The sequence below is a fragment of the Dendrobates tinctorius genome, unplaced genomic scaffold, assembly GCF_039654945.1.
Source record: "Dendrobates tinctorius isolate UK_male_01 unplaced genomic scaffold, ASM3965494v1 ptg000263l, whole genome shotgun sequence".
NCBI classification, from domain to species: Eukaryota; Metazoa; Chordata; class Amphibia; order Anura; family Dendrobatidae; genus Dendrobates; species Dendrobates tinctorius.
Window position 1 is genome coordinate 1,083,386 of NW_027361930.1, and position 21,835 is coordinate 1,105,220.

At 45.4% G+C, this 21,835-nt stretch overlaps 1 protein-coding gene across 1 annotated transcript in view; it reads left to right on the forward strand.

Annotated features, from left to right (window-relative positions):
* The window catches only part of KCTD7 (potassium channel tetramerization domain containing 7), a 45,518-nt gene that overhangs the window by 13,677 nt on the left and 10,006 nt on the right, over positions 1-21,835 (forward strand). Inside the window, exons 2-3 of the mRNA XM_073558934.1 lie at positions 8,878-9,047; positions 12,433-12,611. Of these exons, the coding sequence (XP_073415035.1) occupies positions 8,878-9,047; positions 12,433-12,611 (349 nt within the window). The remainder of the gene's footprint in view (positions 1-8,877; positions 9,048-12,432; positions 12,612-21,835) is intronic.

Consider the following 21,835-nt stretch of genomic DNA (forward strand, 5'->3'; position numbering starts at 1 on the left):
GGGGCGGCGCAGACCTCCCGATAATGGCTTGGTTATTCAATTTGAGGCAGGTAATGCCGCCCCTGGTGTCTAAGTCTTTCCCCCCACCGAAATTTGGAGCCTAGAGAAGGTGGGTGGTGGGAATCTTTTTTTTTTAATTTTTTTTTTCCCCTTTTCCCAAAAATTTGTCTGACACCTTCCTGAAGAGGTATTGTCCCTCACACGGGACTGCACTGCGCTTGACCTTCGACTGGAAATCTGCGGCCCAATTTTTTTCCATAGTGCTCTGCAACCCGAATTTGAAGGGCGCATGCACACTGGACGGAGTCACATCGGACGGAGTCGACCGTGGCATCTGCCAGACCTGCCACAGGCACCTTCAGGAACAGGAAACCAAACAGAGAGGCGCCGCCCCCTTCTTTTATCTCTGCTACAGGTTTCCTGTTCCTGGGGGCGGATACCATCTCTCATGTGCAGTGCTGTCATGGGAAAGGGAAAAAACTACTTCCCACTATCAAGAAGTCGTCCAGATATGGCATCACCAGAGTATGTTTTTCCCTGAGATGTGCTGTGACCTCTGCAATTATTTTGTGAACACTCGGGGGGGCTTTTGCTACTCCGAAAGTGAGATCTCATCTGGACCGCCACCCTGAGGTATTTGTGATCTTGTTGTCAGATCGGGACATGATAATAAGCATCCTTGAGGTCCAGGACTGCCATGTAGCACTGAGGAAAGAGGAGCTTCACTGCCGATCTTATCGTTTCCATCTTGAATGATGGGACTATCAGATATCTGTTGAGGCCTTTCAGATTTATAATCTTCCTCCAGGAATTGTCTGTTTTTTTATGAGAAATAGGGGGGAGTAAAAACCTTCCTTCCTTTCCTCTTACGGAACTTCTTCCAGGACATGTTTGTCTAGGAGTGATATTACTTCCCCCTCCAGACTTTGTTTTTCTTGAGAGGACTGTACTGGAGTCTGCATGTATCTTCGTGGCGGCCAGTGGTGGAATCTTAACTCCAGACCTGACCCTACAATTTGTCGGATCCAGGTGCTGGATGAGATCCTCTCCCAGGCTGGGAGGAAGTGAGAGAGCCTTCCCTCCACCTGAGAAGGAAAAGAAAGAACAGTCATTTTTTTTTTTAAACCAGTTATTTTTATTTAGGTTTCAAAAGATTTTAAGCAATAAACAGTGGAGATCAATATACATGTAACAATTCACATATCTTGTAGTAATACAATCAAAGCCATCCCCCCCTCCCCCCTCCCCCAATACTCCTTATGCCGGGTATACTTGAGAGTCTTAGCAATCATATCACCGCCATCCAGGCGGACCATATTTTTTCGAAAGTGCTTTCACCATGCCTTTGCCTGTAAATGCTTTCCTCTAAATGCATTACCGTACGTGTCTGAGCAATAAATTCCCTCCTAGTGGGGGGTTCCGAATCCTTCCATTTTCGTGCTATTAGTAGAAAGAACAGTCATTAGCGTGCTGGACTTTCTCGACGCTCACTCACCACTCGGACGCTTCACATAACGGGTACTGGGTCTGGAGGCTGACTGGCCTTCTCGCTGTCTCCCAGAGAGACTGAGGACCCCTCCTTTTTGCGGTGACGATCCGTCCGCTGCCCGAGCGGCTCCCACTGCTGCTGCGGCGTGTCTGGCTCTTCTCTTCTGAACGAGACCGCCTTTCCTGCACCTCCTGGTGCAGCTGCAAGTGGTCTGGTGAAGGGCTCTCCATTTTATAAGCTGCTTAGCTGCCACTTCCTGATGAGAGCAGTAACATCTAACCCAATAATGGTGTGGTGACGTCTGTCAGCACTTCCTGCTGCCTTTAAATAGCAGCATTCTCCCTTTTTTTTTTTTTTTAATTGACCACCTGGTTGCACCTTCCGGCCGCCTGCGCTACCTAAATGTATCCCCACGCCTGCGCACTGCCGTTGGTCTATGCGCGCACTCGGCCACCACATCCGGTGCACGCTACTTTAACCAGTGTCTGCGCCCCAGTCTAATCGGTGTATACATTCCCCACTCCGAGGATCACCTGTATGCGCGCACCCGGCAACCACTTCCGGTGAGCGCTGCTGACACTCTGCCTTGTACTGGCCTGTGTGCTCTGCCCCCGTCCGTCCGCTTCTGGAGCGTGCTGGGGCATTTCCGGTGTATGCTGCCTAGTTGGCGCCTCCTTTTGTGAGTTCATTTTCCCCTTCGTCACTGAGGTCTGGTGAACTCCCTATTCTGGTAAAGGAAGGTAATGAGCCTGATTATCAGGCACTTGAGTCTAATGAGGATGACTGGCTGAGTGGAGTCACTGACTGGATATAAGGCTGCCGACGCCCTTCTGCCCTGCGGGTGATTTCTCTGTGGACTTCTAGGACACCAGTCTGATTCCTGCTTCCCTAAAGCTAAGTTTCTGCTTTGCCTGTTTGCATTTATGTTTTGTGTTTGTTTTCCTTGCTTTTCTGGATTCTGCCATTCCCTGCTGGGATGAGCTGAATCTCCTTTTGCCGGTTGCTCTGTCTTCAGAATATTCCTGAGTACTGACATAGCTTTTTTGAAGCCTAGCGTCTTCAGGGCCTTTTTCACTGTCAGTCTGTTGGCTCTTATTTTCATAGGGTTTTTCACGGATTGCAGACAGCAGCCTTCCTGTCCTTTCCTATCTAGGTAGTTTGGGCCCCGTCTATCTTTCTGTCTGTGTTAGTGTTTTCTTCTTGCTTCACCGTCATTATATGTTGGGGGCTGCCTATTGCTTTGGGGTCTGCTCTGGGGCAGTTTAGATTTCCCCTTTCTTTCTTTAGGCCTATTTAATTCTCCGGCTGTGATCGAGGGGTCTAGGGCATCGTAGGAACCCCCCACGGCTACTGCTAGTTGTGTTGATAGGTTCAGGGGTCTGCAATCCGATAGCTGCCAACCTCTCTGGTTTTCTGGACTTAGCTAGCATTTCTGATTTTGCCTCCTACGGTGACTCAATCATAACAGCCTCCACTCCCCGGGTGTATGCGCTGCCCGCGTCCCCGGATACTACTTCCAGTGCACGTGCCCGCTCCAATTCTGGCGTTCCCACGCCACGACACCTGCACCCCTCATACCTGTGATCTCACCGGACCCGGTCGCCTGGAGGACCATGGACGTTGCCCTGGCCACCACTGATAACAGGTATCCAAAACATCTTTCCAGGGCTCACGTCCAGTGGGGTCTGGCCTCAACAGGGAGGGCACCCATCTGCGGCCTCACGGGTTGCATGGCCACTATGTGTCAACAGGTAGGGGCACCAAAATGTGGCCTCCGTGGACTTCTATGGGGCTTGTCGGTCATCAGGGAGGGTACACCGAATGTGGTCTCCGAGGCTCGAACTTCACCCGGGCATTTGCCTCACGGGCTGTGGCCATGCACTCGTGCAGGGGGGGGGGCATAGGAATATAGGGCCCCCGAGGTGACTACCGTACAGCAGACCGGTGCCTGGGAGTAATCACCCGACCCAGGTATCCTCTTTCTTCCAGAATCTTCAAGAGGTTTCATCTTGAGGGTTCCTCATCGAGGACAGGAAACCAACTGATGCGGAGAGAGGAGCCGCCCCTTTTATCTTAAAGGTTTCCTGTCCTTGTTGGGCAGATCCCCTCTCTCGTGGTGCTGTCATGTATGATGGAAAAATATGGCGTGCTGAATCACGTTAGCAACTGAAAAAAAAAAATTATAGTTTTTTTTACTCTGCAACAGCTGTGCACACAGCTAAATTTCAGCAGCACTAAATGATAAGGTGAAATATGGCGTGTTGAATTACTTTAGTAACAGGAGAAAGTATTTTTTTTTTTTTTACTGTGGACGAGACCTGTATAATATAGCAGATATGTTCCAAACTGAGATCTCCCTTGCTGTATCAAGTTAGTAAGAGAAGAAAGTTTTTTTTTTAGTGTGGATGATGCTTGTATCACATAGATATGCTCCAAACAATTTCAAGCTCAGATCTGGCCTTCTGTATCACATTTGTCACAGAAGGAAAAAAAAAAAAAAAAATTAGTCTGCATGTGCTCTGCACAAAGTTGAATTTCACCGCCACAAAATGAGAAAATGGGATATGGCGTGCTGTATCACGTTTCTAACCGAAAAAATTGATTTTTTTTACTCTGCAACAGCTCTACATATAGATGAATTTCACTACCACTAAATGACAAGGTGACATATGCCTTGCTGAATCACGTTTAACAACTGAAATAAATTGGTTTTGAAAGGTCTGCACAACACTTCTATGACATTCGTCCTGCTGTCTGTCTGTGGACCTCAGTAAAGGCACAAGAAAAAAAAATCTGCTGTTCGATTTCACAGCCACATAGGACACTAGCTAACTAATTTATCTGACTTAGATATTTAGCTAGTTAGCTAGGCGGTTGTTTCTATCAGCACCCAGGTCTAGCGTTAGGAGCAGCCTCTCTGCGCTGTTATACTGGCGAATCCGAATGTCCAATATTTGTGCCGAATTTATGTTTGGCGATCGTTCTCCGAACAAATTCGCTCATCTCTAATCTTTGCTATAAGATTCCATTGTGTTTTTTTTGTTTCACTAGTTGTAAAATGAAGGCTGGTAAGACTAGTGTAAATATATAGATGCCAGTCTTCTTTTCTCCATAGAATGAAGAATGAGATTTGGAATTTTACCCAAAAGAGCAACATTTGTATTGTACACCCCAGAGGAGGATGCACTAAGCAGAAATTCCTGGAAATGTATAGGAATGACATTGATCTCTGCTGTTCTGGCCTTCCCTAGGAATAATCATGTGCACCGTCCCGTCCATTTCCTGCTAGCAGTGCCAGATGCATATGGTCAGGATGTCCTGGAAGCTCTGCCTGCGGAATACAATGTCCTATTCTGACAGTCCCATGCAGTGAGCTAAGCGAGGTCTGATCTGTGGAGCACGCTTGTTTTTCTTCACTGATGTCTGATAGAGATATTGAATTTAAAATGGAAGACCCTTAAGAGGGCATTGTATATAGCTACTAGCTGAAGAGCCCGGCGCTGCCCGGGCATAGTAACTAACTGTGGTTAGTTAAAGCAAATTATAATTATCCTCCATCCCATAGTCCCGTGCCCATATACCCATCATACATATCCATGATCCCATAGGCCCGTGCCCATATACCCATCATACATATCCGCCATCCCATAGTCCCGTGCCCATATACCCATCATACATATCCTCCATCCCATAGTCCCGTGCCCATATACCCATCATACATATCCGCCATCCCATAGTCCCGTGCCCTTATACCCGTCATACATATCCTCCATCCCATAGTCCAGTGCCCATATACCCATCACACATCCTACATCCCATAGTCAACCATTATGACATCATAATGAGCAGCGGGGCTTGCAACCTATGATGACATCAGCGTCGCCATGGCAACCATTATGACATCATAATGAGGGACGGGGCTTGATACACACACACTTTTTCCCCATTATGTAGATAGGGGCAAAATTGTTTGGTGAATTGGAACGCGCGGGGTTAAAATTTCGCCGCACAACATAGCCTAGGACGCTCTCGGGGTCCAGACGTGTGACTGTGCCAAATTTTGTGGCTGTAGCTGCGACGGTGCGGATGCCAATCCCGGACATACAAACACTTGAGCTTTATATATTAGACTAGCTGAAGAGCCCAACGCTGCCCGGGCATAGTAACTAACTGTGGTTAGTTATAGCAAATTATAATTATCCTCCATCCCATAGTCCCGTGCCCATATACCTATCATACATATCCTCCATCCCATAGTCGAGTGCCCATATACCCATCACACATCCTCCATCTCATAGTCCCGTGCCCATATACCCATCACACATCCTTCATCTCATAGTCCCGTGCCCATATACCCATCATACATATCCACGATACCATAGGCCTGTGCCCATATACCCATCATACATATCCTCCATACCATAGTCCCATGCCCATATACCCATCATACATATCCGCCATCCCATAGTCCCATGCCCATATACCCATCATACATATCCGCCATCCCATAGTCCCGTGCCCATATACCCGTCATACATATCCTCCATCTCATAGTCCAGTGCCCATATACCCATCACACATCCTCCATCCCATAGTCCCGTGCCCATATACCCGTCATACATATCCTCCATCCCATAGTCCCGTGCCCATATACCCATCATACATATCCTCCATCCCATAGTCGAGTGCCCATATACCCATCACACATCCTCCATCCCATAGTCCCATCATACATATCCTCTATTCCATAGTCGAGTGCCCATATACCCATCATACATATCCTCCATCCCATAGTCCCGTGCCCATATACCCATCATACATATCCTCCATCCCATAGTCGAGTGCCCATATACCCATCACACATCCTCCATCCCATAGTCCCATCATACATATCCTCTATTCCATAGTCGAGTGTCCATATACCCATCATACATATCCGCCATCCCAAAGTCCCATACCTATCATACATATTCGCCATCCCATAGTCGAGTGCCCATATACCCATCACACATCCTCCATCCCATAGTCCAGTGCCCATATACCCATCGCACATCCTTCATCTCATAGTCCCATGCCCATATACCCATCATACATATCCTCCATCCCATAGTCCAGTGCCCATATACCCATCACACATCCTCCATCCCATAGTCCAGTGCCCATATACCCATCACACATCCTCCATCCCATAGTCAACCATTATGACATCATAATGAGGGGCGGGGCTTGATACAGACACTTTTTCCCCATTATGTAGATAGGGGCAAAATTGTTTGGTGAATTGGAACGCGCAGGGTTAAAATTTCGCCTCACAACATAGCCTAGGACGCTCTCGGGGTCCAGACGTGACTGTGCCAAATTTTGTGGCTGTAGCTGCGACGGTGCGGATGCAAATCCTGGACATACATACATTCATACATACATACATACATACACACACTTGAGCTTTATATATTAGATTAGGAAATCTCACTGTTCTACATTTCCATAGAATTTGATACGTTGCACAGTAAGGAAAGAAGAAAATACACAAGTTACAATAAAAGAAAAAAAAGGAAAAACCATGAGTCACACCATCAAAAATCATACGTTGATCTAATGGCACTAGGCAAAGATTTATATATAACAACATGAGGTTCTTATTTTAACATTCTGATCAGACTGTATGAAGCCCACGACAAACCTCGTAGTTGGTCCCTAACGGAACAGAGCTGTGCGCCGACCACCGCCACAGCGGCAATGCACCAGCAGGGCAGACGGCCCGGTGTCGTCAGACTGCGCCACCCCACCAGCATTAGCCACTACACAGCACCAACACCAAAAGAAAAAGAATTCCCGTCACCCCAATGGAGCGGAGCCGCACGCCGACCACTGCCACAGCGGCAATTCATCGGCAGGGCAGACAGCCTATTGCCTCACAGCACCAATGCTGCAAGAGACTGAATCCCCAAGACTCCAAACTGCAGCGCCCCACCAGCACAAAACCACAGCAACAATGGCCGCCACACAGCATCCACACCAAATTAAAGGAGCACTGAAGCTCACCTTCCTCACCACCACAGCAGCAGTGCAGATGACCCATGCTGCTAGACAGAGTACCCATAACTCCAGATCATGCTGCCCCCCAAAGGCACAAAACCACAGCAACAACGGCCACCACACAGCACCAACATGAAGGGTAAGGAGCTATGAAACTCACCTCCATCAAGCTCTTCAGTGAGGGCAAAAATGGGCTAGACCCCTTACTTTGCAGTCTCCTGCTAATTAAAATCACCTGTGCCGAATGGGAGGAGTGCACATCCAAAGAAAAAAAAAGTTCAGATCAGCACCTCCAAAAATCATACAATGATCTAATGCCGCTAGACAAAAATATATAGAACTGAACATGAGATTCTTAGTTTAACATTCTGATCAGACTCTCTTTTTTCACCAACACAAGTTACAATATTTACAATCTGTCATTTTGTATGTTGTTGGTTATTAGCTGTCTGGCAGTAGTAAGTCATCCACTTTCTCTCCCTAAAGTTACAACCAAAGATTTTGGGTATGTTTCCATGTTCAGTATTTGCTGCGGATTGGACGCTGTGTCCAGCCACAGCGTCCAATCCACAGCGGCCAGATGTTACAGCATAGTGGAGGGGATTTTATGAAATCCCATCTCCACTATGCGTTCAAAGACGCAGGTGGCAGATCTGCGTATACGCACATGCGGCGCTTCTTTGTAGACCGCAGCATGTCTATTTATCTTGCTGAGATGCTCAGTCTAATTGCTTTCTATGGGTAAAAAACATTGAAAGAATTGACATGCTGCAATTTGCAAAAATGCAGCATTTTTTCCAAATCAATCAGGAAAAAAAACCAATGTGTGCATGAGATTTCTGAAATCTCATAGCTTTTGTTGTTACTGTAAGAAGCAGCTTAAAATTCGCATTAAAAAAGTAGCAGAAAAACGCATCAAAAACTCATCGTGTGAACTTAGTGTGTGTCCAATCTGACTGCGCTTAGTGGTTTACAATATAACGCAATAATAAACTGAAATCTAATTAAAATACCTTTAGTATAATCAAAAGCACATCATCATCTGCACCCTGGGCTGCTTTGTAAAGTCACAAATGCCAGGCTTCTCTTCTGGCAGGACTCGCACAATGCAGGGCATTGTTGGCTCCTCTGTGAATTGTTCTCTTGTGCATGGTTATCTGGGTGAACATTTTTCTGAACTCTATGGAGGCGATTAGGTATATGTGCTCCATGCCAAACAGAAGCATCAATATATTAATACTATTATTGGTATTTAGGTTGAACACCGCACTCCAGGCCTGTACATTATTCTCACCCAGAATCCATATACCATTGCCACTGGAAGTACCTTGTTCTTTATTTTTCTGCAGCTTCCAGAGGTTGTGCCACTTAGTGTGGGCGGCACGTGCTTCACCACCAGGCTGTCTACACTGCAGAGATATGAAGACACCATGCTGGCTGCCATGTTTAGTGGACGTCATCACATTCCTACAGATGCTGAGGGCAGGTACTTTATTGACAGAGATGGATCATACTTTGGGTAAGTAAGAGATTTGATAAGAACCAGACTGCTGTTTGGAAGTGTAGTATCTGAGAAGATATAGACATGAACGCTACACTGTCATGTAGGTACTTCCTTTATCCGCATACCCTCATCTTGGTCATGCCATTTTTTTTTTCCTTAGATCCATGTATACGTATAGTACTGTAATCATCAGTTTGTGCTTTGAGATTTCCAGGACTAAAACTATTGATGACATTTATTTAGGATAGGTGATCAATATCAGGACTATCAACCCTTCTGATCAGATGATTCAAGTGGTCGCGGCCTCTAAACAGTTCACTAGTTACAGCTGCTTATTTTTCACATTGGCCGATCCTGATATTGCAGCACAGCCCCATTCTCCACCAAATTTAGAAAGGGACTGTCTCCCTCTAGGGATAATTTTTTTTTTTTTTAGTTAAATGTATGTACTTGAGGCTAAAAATAATTTTTGGACTTTGGTAAATAAAGATTTGACACTGTTTTGCTTTTACAGACTTCGCACATTCAATTTTATGTGATTTGTGCTCATAGAGGAGTTAAAAAAGGCAGATAAAACCTACCTAGTCCCATTTAAACTCCACAATATATATCCAAATGTATCTGCTTTATGCTTTCGAGGGTGTAACCTCCAAGGTGACATGGGACACATATGGTGGACCTGCCAGGTAGTCCACAGTTTATGGCAAAAAGTTTGATTATTGAAAGAGCGGATGTTGGGCAGGAAACTGGGATTAGACCCTGCTGTCTTCTTACTGGGAGCAAAACACCCGTCACTTACTAAAAACTTCCACAAAGTACTAAATTTCCTTTTTATGGCCACCAAAATCCACATCGCTGCGAACTGGAAATCTCCAGTGTTGTCAATTGTGCTCGTTAAAGAAAGAATGAATAACATGATGCTTTACGAACGAATAGAGGCTACAAGAAATGACGTGAGCTAGCTTTTTTAATACTTGGAGGCCTTGGATGGAACTAGACCCCAATACACAGCTGGACCGGGTGTTGCGACTTTCTCCTTAATGATGAGGGCTGGTGGGGTGAGGGGGGAGATGGAGGGACCCTAGATCTGGCCTCACTCCTATTTTTTGTTAACATAATGACAACAAGTGCAATGATCTCCATTACATCTTAAACTGTGGATTGATCACTTCTTTCCTAATGTGTTATTCCCCCATGTCTTTGTCAATGTCCAGTCTCCCCCTATGTCAGACATGTTTTGTTATGTATGTTTGAATTTCCCCTGCGAGGGAAAAATTTGCTCTAAACAAAGCCATGTTTTCAAATTTTCAAATGTTCAAATAAAGCCTTATTGAAAAAAGGCAGATAAAAAAAGGTATACGCTCTGGGATTGGACCACCTGAACGATTCTCAGTTCACACATTCCACATCCAGCAATAGACAGTGCAACCCAAGAGGCTATAGAAGCAAATGTAAACTTTTTAGTCTAGAAAAATAATTTTTAGTCAAAAATGCACGTATTGTGAGCATTTATAGGAGTTCTTTTTTTAGGGCTCTCATCTCAAACCAAGAATAAAGAAGCAAGTTTATCACTCTCATGGAGGACTCGGCGTGCCTGTACATTAGATGACTAACCTTTTAATTTTAATAGCCTCTTTGCATGGCCTCATTCTCTGTGAACAAGTAATACGTCATGACGCACAAAATAAACCGGTTGGACCCTCACACTGTAATTTTTTATTTTTTTTAATATGGTATTTAATGCTCCATTAGTACTCCGTCCACTCTTTGAGGCTGTGAACTGCTGACATGACACTCCCTATCACTGGGTATACAGACCTGTCAATCATCTCACTTTTCGTGTTGCCCATTGTGACACCATGGCAGATATGTTTTGACATATAAGATCACTGTGTATGTCGCTTGCTTCTTACCTGTTACATAGCTACAGGTATATACAGGCCTGTCAGAACTTGCAGACATGTGATAAGCCGCCTAATCTCTGGGGCCTTTGGGCAGGCATGTCAATTTCTAGTGATGCTGAGTGTCACCGTTATTATGAACAGGAAGCCACACACAACACTTGTTGCTTCCTATGACATAATCATTCATTTCTTGGTTCCAGCCCAGGGCCAACACAAATAAGCCACAGAGAAGGGAAGTAAGGGGAATGTCACACAGAGCCGGACTCGTGAACTTTCTCCGCACAGACTTCCTGATCTTTCGGCGTAGACCTACTGTCAAACAGAATGAAAATCGGCTCTTTAATTCCCCATTATTCATTTCTGTGACTGTTGTCTAGGTTCATTACATAAAGCTTGAGTGCAGTCACTTTATTAATGGGGTTGTCCACTGCTTTGATATTGGTGACCTATCCAAGGTTATTAATATCAGATCGATGAGGGTCTGACACCTGGCACCCCCACTGATCTACCACTTGGGCTGACAATGGCCCATTGATAGGTGTGCCGCGTGTTGGACCCCCACAATCTGTTATTGATAACTGATCCCAAGAATGGTTAATCAGAATCAAAGTACCCAACAATGCCTTTAAGCCGTGCATAACTAGCAATTGTTGCTGAAATGAAACCCTTTATGAGTGGCAAAGATCAAACAGTAACCTGGGGAGAACATTCACACGACAGCTTGTTTTTTTTTTCGTTCTCAAAAAAATGGACCAAATTGGCATCTTTTTTTTTTCTCTTTTTGTTTTGAAAAACTGAAGGATATAAACAGTGAACTTTTTTTTTTATTGTCGCCTAGCAATTTATCTGCAGAAACAAATGCAAACAGAACATGCAGTAATGTTTCATGGATCGGACGCACAGATCCGTTAGAAAAATAGATATGTTAACAAAGGGTCATTCCACTCAATTAATTTCTTATCAGTGGTGTGCACCTTCCTCAGAAATGTTACTCCATTCGTGGACTGGAGTTACATTTTTGGCCTAACAAAAATTTTTTCATGAATTTGCATTGTGCAAACATTTTTCAACTGTGTTTTACGCTTGTTTTTCTTGGCTTAAACACTTTGAATCGGGCCCTGTGGGTGTAAAAACTGAGTGTACAGAACAGTAACAGTATACGGATGTAACTGACGAAGGGGTGTAGGCATAAACCATGTTGGTAGTCAAAGATTGACTGAAGTAATGCCAGCTCAGCCTGTATCCATAGGTTTTTGTGTTTGTATTGTAATTTCTGCTAATTTTAACATAATTACAAAGAAATATAATTATGAGGTTTGGCTGGAGTTAAGATGTAGGGTAGAAATACCACCTGCTGCGAGGGCTCAATTTTACCGATATGTGGGATTAAGTCCAAGCTCTCCATCCGCTGATTGTTAATGGTGTAATAACTTTTTCACATGTTAATGTTCGGAACCACCTTTGTCATCAGTGTAACTGAATGTTTTTATTTTTAGAGATATATTAAATTTTTTACGCTGTGGTGAACTACCTTCCCGAAATCGTGTCAAAATGGTCTACAAAGAGGCTCAGTACTATTCCATTGGGCCACTGCTTGACCTCTTGGACAAGATGCAGCCTCTTACCGGAGAGAAAGTGAGGCAAGCGTTCCTGGACTTGATGCCTTATTATAAAGGTAAGGAAATATTTATGTTCTTACTACTGCTGCGTAGACTGCGACATTTATTATTCTCTTCCCAGTATCATAAGTGGAGAAAAATACATACAGTAATAAATCCCTGGGAAATATATCCTAGAATGCTTCTCTATAATAAACAAAAAAATCAGTACTTACCATGAAAAAGCTTTGCCATCCCAGGCACATGGGCACCTTCTTGCTTGAACTCAGCTTTAATTGTGTACCCACCAGAGTAAATTTTTGTAGACGCCCACCATACATGATGGCATGCCAGTATGCGTCGGAATAGCGTTTTTTTTTATTGCGTGTTTTTTTTGTATGGAATTTGTGTAGTAGACTACGCCATTTTATGCAAAGATCTACAGTAAAAAAGATATACATTTTAATAATCCCTTTTGTATTATGGCGTCAGAGCCTTCCAGCAGAGGTATATTGTCAGAGATATACTTCCATTGGTAGCCAAAAGTGCTGTCAGAGCCTAAATATTAGCGTTCGTGTCACCAGGTTAAAAATGGCAATTGAATGTACTATACAGTGCCAGAGATATTTGCCTTTTTTAATTCAGTGATAGTTTTCATTACCAAAATAATCCTGTGAGCACCACTTCTTGTTAAAGACTATACAAATTGTCACTAAATAAAAAGGTCCATATTCCTGGTACCAGAAGGCGGATTTAAAAGACAAAAAATGAATACTATAGTGAGCAGTGGGTATAAAATAAGGGGTAAAACTGGCCACTTGTGACCTGATAACAGGTCCTCCTTAACTCCTCCCCGACATAACGTACTACATCATGTCTGATCCTTGTCTTTGATGCAGACTCAGTAAATCAGCCCACATCTTTCCTGGCAGATGGTAGCGGTGTTATTCAGCCATCATCTGCCTCCCACAGCCATTCGTGAAGATGAGATCGCGGGGTGACAAAGGGTTATCTTGACAGCCGGAGGTCTGCTGAAGACCCCCATATCTGTCAAGATGATGCTCTTGTGAATATTAATAAAATACCATAATTTTTACTATACACTGCAATATTGTGATTTTGCGGTATATTGTACAAGCGACTGAACAGTCGCAGGTTCAAGCCCAATAAGGCTACTAATAATATAAAAGAACATGTTTGAATTCCCCTCCTTTATCCTCCATTTATAAATAAAGAAATATGAATACATATACAAATATACAGTGGCATGTAAAAGTTTGGGCACACCTGGTAAGAATTACTGTTATTGTGAACAGTTAAGCATGTTGAAGATTAAATGATCTCTAAGGGCCCCGTCACACATAGCGACTCACCAGCAATCCCGACAACAATATGAACTTGTCAGGATCGCTGGTGTGTCACTACGTGATCGCTGGTGAGCTGCCAAACAGGCAGCTTCACCAGCGATCAGGACAGCGACACACGGGTAACAAGCGACGCGGGTCGCTTAGTTACCCTCAGTGTATGTTAAGATACCAGCGCGCTGGTGCAGGGAGCTGGTAACCAAGGTAAACAACGGGTTGCTAAGCGCTGCTGCGCGGCGCTTAGAAACCCAATGTTTACCTTGGTTACCAGCTCCCTGCTTCAGTGCGCTGGTATCTAACATACACATCGGGTTTCTAAGCGCCGCACCGCGCTTAGAAACCCGATGTTTACCTTGGTTATCAGCTCGCTGATCGCTGGTCTCCTGCCTGCCACACGCAGCGATGCGTGCTGGCCAGCGGGAGACCAAGGATCAAAAAAAGGTCCAGGCCATTAGAGCACGATCAGCGGTACCCGGCAGGGGGGCCAGTCGCTGATAAGTGTCACACACAGCGATCTCGTTGGTGAGATCGCTGGTGCGTCACAAAACTTGTGACTCAGCAGCGATCACGCTAGCGAGATCGCTGTGTGTGACGGGGGCTTAAGAGGTCTAAAGCTAAAGATTACACATTTCCTTTGTATTTTAGTCAAAAAAGAATATATGGTCTATTTTTGCACTTTAAAAATGTATAAAAAAGGAAATTGGGCCAATGCAAAAGTTTGGTACTTTTACATCCCTATTGTGAGTTCATTTTCCCCTTCGTCACTGAGGTCTGGTGAACTCTGCCCTGCGGGTGATTTCTCTGTGGACTCCTAGCAGACCAGTCTGATTCCTGCTCCTCTAAAGCTAAGTTTTCTGCTTTGCCTGTTAGCATTTGTGTTTTGTTTTTGTTTGCCTTGCTTTTCTGATTCTGCCATTCCCTGCTGGGGTGAGCTGAATCTCCTTTTGCCTGTTGCTCTGTCTTCAGAATATTCCTGAGTACTGACATAGCTTTTTGAAGCCTAGCGTCTTCAGGGCCTTTTTCACTGTCAGTTTGTTGGCTCTTATTTTCATAGGGTTTTTCACGGATTGCAGACAGCAGCCTTCCTGTCCTTTCCTATCTAGTTAGCTTGGGCCCCGTCTTTGCTCAGTCTATCTTTCTGTCTGTGTTAGTGTCCTTTCTTCTTGCTTCACCGTCATTATATATTGGGGGCTGCCTTTTGCTTTGGGGTCTGCTCTGGGGCAGTTTAGATTTCCCTTTCTGTCTTTAGGCTATATAGTTCTCCGGCTGTGATCGAGGGGTCTAGGGCATCGAAGGAACCCCCCACGGCTACTGCTAGTTGTGTTGATAGGTTCAGGGGTCTGCAATCCGATAGCTGCCAACTTCTCTGGTTTTCTGGACTTAGCTAGCATTTCTGTTTTTGCCTCCTACGGTGACTCATTCATAACAGAATCACCCGCCATACTGCAGATCCTAGGGTACTCAATAGCAGGAAAGAATTGTGTTTAAAAAAAAAAAAAAAAAAGTGTATATTCTTTCCTCTATATCTCTGAGGCCGTAGGGGGAATTTTTTTTCTCTCAATGGAGATAAAGCAATTGTCTGATTATGTGGAGCAGCTCGCTGCGGAAGTGCGGGGAATTTCCGCCTACCTTACTCGTTCGCATGCTGTTGAACCAAAGATCCCTACACCCGATGTATTTTTTGGGGATCGATCTAAATTTTTGAGTTTCAAAAATAATTGTAAATTATTTTTTGCCTTGAAGCCTAACTCGTCAGGGAGCTCCGCGCAGCAGGTTAAAATTGTCATCTCTTTGCTGCGTGGCGATCCCCAGGATTGGGCGTTTTCTTTGAAACCAGATGATCCTATTCTGACTAATGTGAACGCATTCTTTCAAGCCTTGGGGTTGTTGTATGACGAACCTAATGCTATTGATCAGGCTGAAAAGACCCTGTTGGCATTGAACCAGGGTCGAGATTCTGCAGAGTTGTACTGTCAAAAGTTCCGAAAGTGGGCGGTCCTTACTACCTGGAATGATAATGCCTTGGCTGCTCTCTTTCGGAAGGGTTTGTCAGAAGCCGTAAAAGATACTATGGTGGGATTTCCTGTTCCCTCTGGTCTGGACGATTCTATGTCATTAGCCATTCAGGTTGATCGGCGTTTACGTGAACGCAGGATTGCACGAGAGGTGTTGCCACCGGTTGAACAGACGTCTGAACCTATGCAATGTGATAGAGTTTTGTCTAGGGCGCAACGTCAGGAGTTCAGAAGGCGTAATAAGCTGTGTTTTTTTTGTGGAGATGCCTCGCATATTATTTCTGTTTGTCCTAAACGATAGAAACGCTTTGCACACACGTTTTCTGTTGGTGGTGTTCAACCTAAGTTTCTTCTGGCAATTACTCTGATCTGCTCCCTGTCCACATTATCCGCCAAGGCTTTTGTGGATTCAGGAGCAGCGCTAAACCTAATGGACTTGGATTTTGCTAAACGTTGTGGATTTCCGATGACACCTCTGCAGACGCCTATCCCTTTGAGGGGGATTGATGCTACTCCTTTGGCGAAAAATAAACCTCAGTTTTGGACCCAGGTGGTCATGCGGGTCGCCCCAGACCATCAAGAAAATTGCAGATTTTTGGTGTTGCATGGTCTGCATGATGCCGTTGTTCTGGGGTTTCCCTGGTTGCAAATTCATAATCCAGTTTTGGACTGGAAATCTGTGTCTGTGGTGAGTTGGGGTTGTCGGTGTGCCTTTAGTGAGGCTCCGGTTTTTTCCACCTCTCCTCAGTCGCATGATGTTCCTGACTATTTGGCGGACTTTTATGATGTATTTAGTGAGAATGAGTCTGCATCTTTGCCTCCTCATAGGAGTTATGACTGTGCAATTGAACTGAGCCCGGGGTGTAAATTTCCCAAGGGTCGGCTCTTCAATTTATCTGTACCCGAGCACGAGGCTATGCGATCCTATATTAAGGAGGCGTTGGAGAAGGGTCATATTAGACCATCCTCTTCACCCTTAGGTGCCGTTTTTTTTTTGTGGCCAAAAAGGATGGTTTTTTAAGGCCTTGTATTGATTATCGTGCACTCAACAAAATTACTATTAAATATCAGTATCCGTTACCCCTGATTTCGGATCTATTCTCTAGAGTTAGAGGTGCTTGCTGGTTTACCAAGCTTGACCTCAGGGGGGCGTATAATCTTATCCGCATTAAGCAGGGGGATGAATGGAAGACGGCGTTTAATACTCCGGAGGGACATTTTGAGTACCTGGTGATGCCTTTTGGGCTCACTAATGCCCCTTCTGTCTTCCAGTGCTTCATGAACGATATTTTCCGAGACTTTGTCGATAGATTTTTGATTATCTATCTGGATGATATTTTGATCTTCTCCAAGGATTGGGATTCTCATGTGGAACATGTTCGGACTGTGTTCCGGATCTTAAGGGAGAATTCCCTGTATGTCAAAAGATCGAAATGCCGTTTTGGAGTACAGAGGATTTCATTTTTGGGATTTATTTTGTCTCCGTCAACTAATGAAATGGACCCGGCCAAGGTACAGGCCATTTATGATTGGGTTCAGCCCACTTCTTTGAAGGCCCTCCAGAAGTTTTTGGGTTTTGCTAATTTTTATCGGAAATTTATAGCAAAATTTTCTAGTATTGCCAAGCCATTGACTGATCTGACTAAGAAGGGTGCTGATGTGTTGAATTGGTCTCCGGAGGCTGTTGCTTCCTTTCAGGAGCTGAAGCGAAGATTTACCTTCGCCCCGGTTTTGCGGCAACCTGATGTCTCACTCCCGTTCCAGGTAGAGGTGGATGCTTCTGAGATCGGTGCAGGAGCTGTTTTGTCCCAAAAGGATCCTGTAACATCTAAAATGAATCCCTGTGCTTTCTTTTCCTAAAAGTTCTCTCCATCTGAACGTAACTATGATGTGGGGAATCGGGAACTGTTGGCCATGAAATGGGCATTTGAGGAGTGGAGACATTGGTTAGAGGGAGCTAAACATCAAGTTGTGGTCCTCACTGACCACAAGAATTTGATTTACCTAGAGTCGGCTAAACGCTTGAACCCTAGACAGGCTAGGTGGGCCTTGTTTTTTACACGTTTTGATTTTGTGGTCTCTTTTCTTCCTGGAACTAAGAATGTCAAGGCAGACGCCCTCTCTAGGAGCTTCTTTGCTGATTCTCCTGTGGTGACCAAGCCTGCTACCATCTTAGGCGAAGGGGTAGTTCTTTCTGCCATCTCACCCGATTTGAGACGTGCTCTGGAAGAGTTCCAGGAGGACAAGCCTGAGCGTTGTCCCAGTGGGAAGTTGTATGTTCCTGACCAGTGGAAGAAGAGAGTGATGTCTGAAGTTCATTGCTCTGCATTGGCTGGTCATCCAGGTATTTTTGGTACTAGAGATCTGGTGAGTCGCTCTTTTTGGTGGCCCACCTTGTCTCATGATGTCAGGAATTTTGTGCAGTCCTGTGGGACTTGCTCCCGGTCTAAATCTTGTTCTCGCTCTAGTGGGTTGTTGATGCCTTTGCCGGTCCCCAGGAGGCCATGGACCCATATTTTTATGGATTTCATCTCTGATATGCCGGTCTCTCAAAGAATGACTGTTATTTGGGTGATTTGTGATAGGTTCTCTAAGATGGTTCATCTTGTACCACTCCCTAAGTTGCCGTCTTCCTCTGAGTTGGTGCCCCTGTTTTTGCAACAGGTGGTTCGCTTGCACGGGATTCCTGAGAACATTGTATCTGACAGAGGAGTTCAGTTTGTGTCTAGATTTTGGAGGACTTTCTGTTCCAAACTGGGAATTCAGTTGTCCTTCTCCTCTGCTTTTCACCCTCAGACCAATGGGCAGACAGAGAGAACAAACCAGACCTTGGAGTCGTATTTGAGATGTTTTATTTCCGCTGATCAGGATGATTGGGTTTCATTTTTGCCCTTGGCTGAATTTGCTTTAAATAATAGAGCTAGTTCTGCCACTTTGATGTCACCTTTTTTTTTTGTAACTTTGGGTTTCATCCTCGATTTTCCTCAGGGCAGGTGGAGCCTTCTGCCTGCCCAGGTGTTGACACTGTGGTGGAGAGAATGCACCAGATCTGGGACCAAGTGGTGGAAAAGGCCCAGCGGTTTTCCAATCGACATAGGACCATTGGTCCCCAGTTTAAGATTGGTGATATGGTGTGATTATCATCAAAAAATATTGCTATGAAGGTGGCTTCTCCTAAGTTTAAACCTAGATTTATTGGACCTTACAAGATTTTGGAGATTATTAATCCGGTCTCTTTTCATTTGGCTCTTCCTGTCACATTTAAGATCCATAATGTGTTCCATAAGTCCTTGTTGAAGAGGTTTGTTGAACCAGTTGTTCCTGGGGAGGCACCTCCGGACCCTGTATTGGTTGAAGGTAACATGGAATATGAGGTAGAGAAAATACTGGATTCCCGTCTGGCTAGACGGAGACTCCAGTATTTGGTTAAGTGGAAGGGTTATGGTCAGGAGGATAATTCCTGGGTCTCTGCCTCTGATATTCATGCCAAAAGATTGGTGCGTGCCTTTCATCGGGCTCACCCTGATCGCCCTGGTGGCGTGGTTGAGGGTTCGGTGACCCCTCCTCAAGGGGGAGGTACTGTTGTGAGTTCATTTTCCCCTTCGTCACTGAGGTCTGGTGAACTCCCTATTCTGGTAAAGGAAGGTAATGAGCCTGATTATCAGGCACCTGATCCTGATGATGATGACTGGCTGAGTGGAGTCACGGACTGGATATAAGGCTGCCGACGCCCTTCTGCCCTGCGGGTGATTTCTCTGTGGACTCCTAGCAGACCAGTCTGATTCCTGCTCCTCTAAAGCTAAGTTTTCTGCTTTGCCTGTTAGCATTTGTGTTTTGTTTTTGTTTGTCTTGCTTTTCTGATTCTGCCATTCCCTGCTGGGGTGAGCTGAATCTCCTTTTGCCTGTTGCTCTGTCTTCAGAATATTCCTGAGTACTGACATAGCTTTTTGAAGCCTAGCGTCTTCAGGGCCTTTTTCACTGTCAGTTTGTTGGCTCTTATTTTCATAGGGTTTTTCACGGATAGCAGACAGCAGCCTTCCTGTCCTTTCCTATCTAGTTAGCTTGGGCCCCGTCTTTGCTCAGTCTATCTTTCTGTCTGTGTTAGTGTCCTTTCTTCTTGCTTCACCGTCATTATATGTTGGGGGCTGCCTTTTGCTTTGGGGTCTGCTCTGGGGCAGTTTAGATTTCCCTTTCTGTCTTTAGGCTATATAGTTCTCCGGCTGTGATCGAGGGGTCTAGGGCATCGAAGGAACCCCCCACGGCTACTGCTAGTTGTGTTGATAGGTTCAGGGGTCTGCAGTCCGATAGCTGCCAACTTCTCTGGTTTTCTGGACTTAGCTAGCATTTCTGTTTTTGCCTCCTACAGTGACTCATTCATAACACATCCCACTGTGTGTGGTATCTTTATGTCTAGATAAGTTTCAATCTATCAAAACACAAAATTAATATCAACCGGATCGGTAAACACTGTAAAGAGAAAAAGAATTGCTGCATCACTTAAAAAAATGCAGTAAGAAGCAATGAATATGTTGTATCTACATCTGAGTGGTGGCAATAAAAACAGCAGGTCGCCACGCAAAAAAAAGTAATTGACCAAAAAATGCATAATGGATCTTGGAAATGGTGAAACAAGCGAATTATTATTTTTTCTCTCGCTTCACTGGGGGACACAGGAAACCATGGGTGTATGCTGCTGCCACTAGGAGGTTGACACCATGCAAAAAAAGGGTTAGCTCCTCCCCAGCAGAATATACCCAACAACTGGCAGAAAATTAATCATTTTTAGCTTTGTGTCAGTAGGAGGTGGACACAGGACTCCTCTCAGCCCCGTTTCTAAGTTAGGTTTTTGTTGTGTTTTATTAATGATCTCTGTTATGCAGGTTCACCTTGTGATGTGGGTGATGGAGTGTAATTGGTCACTCCGCTCTCCCCCCTAGAGACCGGGAGCACAGTGTGGGAATGCGTCACTACTGTACCCACTCGTGTCTACCAGGCAGGACCCCATGCCTCCTAACACTTCAAGCGTGTTTGGGGCATCCGCAAGAGAGAAGATGCGGACTGGTCCTTTGCCGCTACCCCCTGCACCGCCCGTCCTCCAGAGCCAGTCGTGCAGGGTAGGAAGATGCAGTCGTTACCCGATGGCCACCGAAGACGTTCAGTGGCCCAGGGGTCTACATGCGAGTCCATGTTCCAGTGCCAGCTCTGCAAAGAGGGATGCAGGATCTTCAGGACAAGTATTCCATGCGGCAAGTGCAGGGGGCTCCGTTAAAAAAAAAAAAGAATTTTTTTAAGGGTCCTTGGCCAAGGGGAAAAATAGCTGCTTTCCGGTCCCAGGAAAATAGTGGCCTTCTGGTCCTATCCCCGACTCCCTCAGCGGTCCGTGGAGTCTACTGCACTTTCCCTATCCCACCTGCGGCTTCCTGGCCCAAATTTAGTCCCCGGCTCCGGCCTCGGCCTACTACAGGTCTAGGCCATGCCCCCCGCAGGCCGCCTAATCACGCATGCCGACGCTCGGCTTAGCCCCGCCCACCCTCCCGGCCTATCAGCACGGTCCTTTCTTCTCAGGCCTGGCAACACTGTGCGCATTCTCCTCCCCCTCGATGCAATTACCAATCAGGAAATCTGCGTGCGCTACAGGCTCCACCCACGGTCCGGTGCCATCTTCACGCTGTCTGTAGCCTCAAACCGCAGCTCTCAGACTCCATCCCTCTACCCCTGCGGCTCTGCCTATTTGTGTGCTCCCGACCAGGATCCAGGTCTGTAAGCTCTGTCACTGGGGGGGTTGGCTCTCATCCCCGGCAGATCTCCCCTGGCACATAGTCTCTCACTCTTATCTATGTCTATCTCTAGGGAGTCTCACTCCCATCCTCCTCCCATCGTATCACACTTTGCATGTTCCTCCTGTAAAAAGAAGTTTCCCTC